The sequence below is a fragment of the Echinops telfairi genome, unplaced genomic scaffold (genome assembly GCF_000313985.2).
Source record: "Echinops telfairi isolate 266 unplaced genomic scaffold, ASM31398v2 ScPeMD7_7469;HRSCAF=8507_0, whole genome shotgun sequence".
Classification (NCBI taxonomy): Eukaryota; Metazoa; Chordata; class Mammalia; order Afrosoricida; family Tenrecidae; genus Echinops; species Echinops telfairi.
Window position 1 is genome coordinate 21,146,836 of NW_022111372.1, and position 4,310 is coordinate 21,151,145.

The 4,310-nt window shown below is 36.4% G+C and overlaps 1 protein-coding gene across 2 annotated transcripts; it reads left to right on the forward strand.

The window, feature by feature from the left end:
- Window positions 1–3,537: 3,537 nt before the first annotated feature.
- Window positions 3,538–3,777, forward strand: LOC101648197 (keratin-associated protein 19-6-like). Of its 2 annotated transcripts, XM_013007350.1 has the most exons (2): window positions 3,538–3,622; window positions 3,686–3,777. In XM_013007350.1, exons 1-2 carry the CDS (start codon window positions 3,538–3,540, stop codon window positions 3,775–3,777), a joined length of 177 nt encoding a protein of 58 aa, XP_012862804.1. The 2 variants fall into 2 exon arrangements, with proteins under 2 accessions (XP_012862804.1, XP_045140408.1); XM_045284473.1 differs by having other exon boundaries at window positions 3,538–3,777.
- The last annotated feature ends 533 nt before the right edge of the window (window positions 3,778–4,310 follow it).

Below are 4,310 nucleotides of genomic sequence, written 5' to 3' on the forward strand. Positions count from 1 at the left end.
CTTCATCCCCTTTCCCTCCTGGTATCGCCACTGTCACCCCTGGTCCTGAGAGGTTCATCTGTCCTAGATTCCCTGCGTTTCTGATTCCCATCTGTCCCGCTGTGCATCATCTGGTCTAAACAGGTCTGCAAGGCAATATTGGGGTCCTGGTAGTTGGGGGGAGGAAGCGTTTAAGAACCAGAGGAAGGTTGTGGGTTTCATTATTGCTATACTGTACCCTAAGTGATTTGTTTGGCTAACTTGTAAGATCTACCTGCTTCATTTCATCTAGCCTGACCATGTTAGCTTCACATTGACTAAATAAAAGTAGATACAGCTTTATTATTCCACTGGAAGACTTCATTTTATATAGCATAGCAATTCTTTTTTTTTTAATCTTTTTTTTTTCGAATCATTTTATTAGGGACTCATACAACTTATCACAATCCATACATACACCAATTGTGTAAAGCACATTTGTACATTCATTGCCCTCATGACAAGTACTTGAACAATAGCTGATTTTATTTACTTATATGATAATATTTATTTTTATACTTATAAAATATGCCACTCAAAATATGTCAAGTAAATATTCATGACAAAAGCAAATGGCAATTAAAAAGACAGGAAAGAAGGAGAACCTTCAAAGTGGATGTCGGAAGAGACTCTTCAATTACTCTTAATCATAAATAACTAAAACAAATGAAGGAAATGATGGAGGAAAAGAGTTGAACAGAAAATTTCAAAGGGAAGCTTGATAAGGCAAAGTAAAATAGTATAATGAAATATGGAAAGACCTAAAGTTGGAAAACCAAAAAAGGGAAAATACATCCATCATATCTTAAACTGTATTAGCGAAAGAAAAAGATCAAGCCTTGAGTTATAATATTGAAATATCCAATGTGCACAATATTGACTGAGGTAAGAAGCATTAAAAGGAGATGGAAAAAGCCACAGTCACTGTATGAAAATAAGAACTATTCCACGGTCCTGAAGGGGAAAATTTAGCTGCACTGGAACCATTAGCCAAAAACAGGACTCCACGTATTGATGGAACACTAACTGAAATGTTTCAACTAGTTTTGGAAGCACTGGAAGCATTCCCTAACTTATCTGTGTCAGGAAATTTGGAAGAGTGCTACTTCTCCACCTGACTAGAAGTGATCTGTATTTATACCCATTCCAAAGACATATCACCAACAGATACACAAGTTATAGAACAGTATAATTGACATAATATGGATTAAATTTTTACTTAACTTTATACAATAATGATTGAAGCAATGCATTGAATGATTGCAGCAATACACTGACAGAGGCTTAGGCCAGAGAACGTGAACAAGGGATATCACTGCTGATGTCAAAAAGATCTTGGATAAAAGCAGAGAATACCTAAAATATGTTTACTTGTGTCATATTGACCATGCAAAGGCAATGGAGTGTGTGTATATAAGAACAATCTATGGATAACCTTGACTGAGAACTCCAGAATACTTCATTGAGCTTAGATGGAAGTTGTACATGAATCAAGGGGCAGTGGCGTGAAGTTCAGGGAATACTGCATGGTTTACAACCAGGAAGGGTGTGTTTCCAGGCTGTAACAGCTCCCCACACTTATTCAATCTGAGTGCTGAGCAAGCAATTAGAGCAGTTGGATTATATGAAGAAGAATTCAGTATTGGGTTTGGAAGAAGGCTTATTAACAACTTTCAATGAAGATGACACAATGTAGCTAGGCACTTGCTGATTCAGATCCAGAACTGCAGCCTTCAGTATAGATTACAATTCAAGTTAAAACCTAACCTCCTTACACCAGACCACTAGGTAAAATAACAGGAAACAAACTTGAAGTTGTCAAGGATTTTGTCTTGCTTGAATCAATAATCAATATTCATGGAAGCATCAGTCAGGAGATCAAATGACATTAGGTAAATCTGCTGAACAGTCTTCTTTAAAACATTGAAAGACATGGATATTATTTTGAGGACTAAGGGGTACATAATGCAAGCATGGTGTTTTCAGTGGCCTTATGTGCATGTAAAAGTTGGATGTTGAATGAGTAAGATAGAAGTAGAATTGATGCATTTGAATTATGGTGATGGTGAGGAATATTGAAATGCACTATAGACTGTAAAAGCATAAACAAATGTCTTTGAATAAGTACATCCAGAATGTTCCTTAGAAGCAAGGATGGTGAGACCTCGTCTCACATCAATTGGACATGATGTCTGGAGAGACCAGTCCCTGGAGAGGAGTATCATCTTTGATAAAGTAGAGGCTCAGTGAAAAAGAGCAATGTCTTTGACAAGATGGATTTACAGAGTGGTTTCAATCGTGGGCTTGAATATAGGAACTCTTTTGAGGATGGTGCAGGACTGTGTAATATTTCACTCTCTTGTACACAGGGTTCCTATGAGCAGGGACTGACTGGATATTCTTAATGTCAACAGCATCATTCAGGACTTTGTCCTTGAAATACATTGTTAATAACTAAAGTCTTAGTAAATATGTTATATTTTAGAAAAATATATAGCTATACATTCCCTAGATGAATATCCAAGGGCCAAGAAAGTGCAAGGTCAAAAAATTATGGTAAAATATATTAACAAGTAGAAGAAATTAGGTAAATGAGTGAAAATGGTTTGGGGCCAAAGAGAATTTGTATATATCTCTCCATTTCAGGTTACATTAGTGACTTGGGAACTAAAAGGATCTAAGGCAGAATGATTATTGAATAAAAGGGAGATTAGATACATGGTTTAGGTAAATGGTTTCTCTAAGGATAGAAAGTCAGACATCATCTTTTTGTGTCATATCAGAAAAGTGTGACAGGGAACTTTGACCTATTTTTATAAATACTTATGAAAAAGATATTTGATTATTGTAATGTACCTTTAATATTGGAACTACATTATACCTTGTTGTTGAAACTAAATAGTTTTTTTTAATTAGTATACAAAGCCTAAAAAATAATATAGGCTATGGTGGTGAATATTCTAAATTATGTTTAAAGGATTTTTAAAATATGAAACCCCTACTTGAACTCACTGAAAACGAGTTCAGACTTTCCAGTGAACCCTTACTTTTACTAAAATTAATAATAAACCATGAAGTAACAGAGGACTTTAAAGACACACAATACATTTTAGATCCATGAATTTGACCGATTTTCAAGGAGAGTCAGAAATGGGCAAAGTTTCTTTTTAAAATACACCATCTAATAAGCATTGTGTGGTATGCCTGCTTATGGAGAGTTCTGTTTAGGCTCTGGTATGTGCAGACTCTGCAGATAATGGAATTCCTTTCATAAAAGTGATGCAACACGTTGAAGGAGCAGCATCACCAGGCAGCAATGTAAGCCGAAACATTTTAATGAGTTTGAAGGCATCTTTATATGTCAAGTTGTGTTGAACGTCACCTAGAATGTCACAAAAACAGAAGGAATGTGTTTTATCACATGACCCGATCAGGGTATATAAGCATCAGTGTACAGGTGTCAACATTCATATTCAGAATCTTGTCTTATACAGCAAGCCACTCATCCTTCCTGACACCATGAGCTACTACGGCAGCTACTACGGAGGCCTGGGCTACGGCCTGGGAGGCTTCGGTGGTCTGGGATACGGCTGTGGCCATGGCAGCTTCAACAGACTGGGCTATGGCTGTGGCTCCAGAGGCTACGGACACGGCCCCTTCTTCGGAGGCTACAGATACGGCCCCTTCTTCGGAGGCTACGGACATGGCTGCTTCCGCCCATCTTGCTCCAAAGGCTTTGGATTCTCTGGCTTCTACTGAACTACTAGCCTGATAATCTAGCATATGAAACTCTAAGGGGACTTTTCAGCTCTGTTCTCCATTACAGAACAATCAAGACCAGGCAGAAACTATTTCTACATAAGCACTCAGGATCGCAAAATTTCAGAAGATTCTTTAATTAACATACATTTCTGTCATGTTCAGAAATTTCTCTGTATTTTGCCTTTATAATTGATGATATTATATGATGACCTCCTAATAAAACATCCTAATTTTAAAATTTAATGTACTTTTGTTTGTTTGTTTGTGAAGCTTAAGTCATGTGTATGTGATGATGGTTGTTCTTTACGCAGTGATCAATGAAGGAAGCTTCTGAGTTAAATATCTACCTTGCACATCACAAAAGTACAGATGGTTACAAAGAACAGATATATTCAAATAATAATTATCCTACATTGAAATTAAAAAGTATTCTGAAATAGTTATTGCTTTTATACTTTCATTATCATGCTTTTGCTAATTAATATTCAGATTGAAGTCAACAACAAAAAGCCATATTAGCTTGATATATC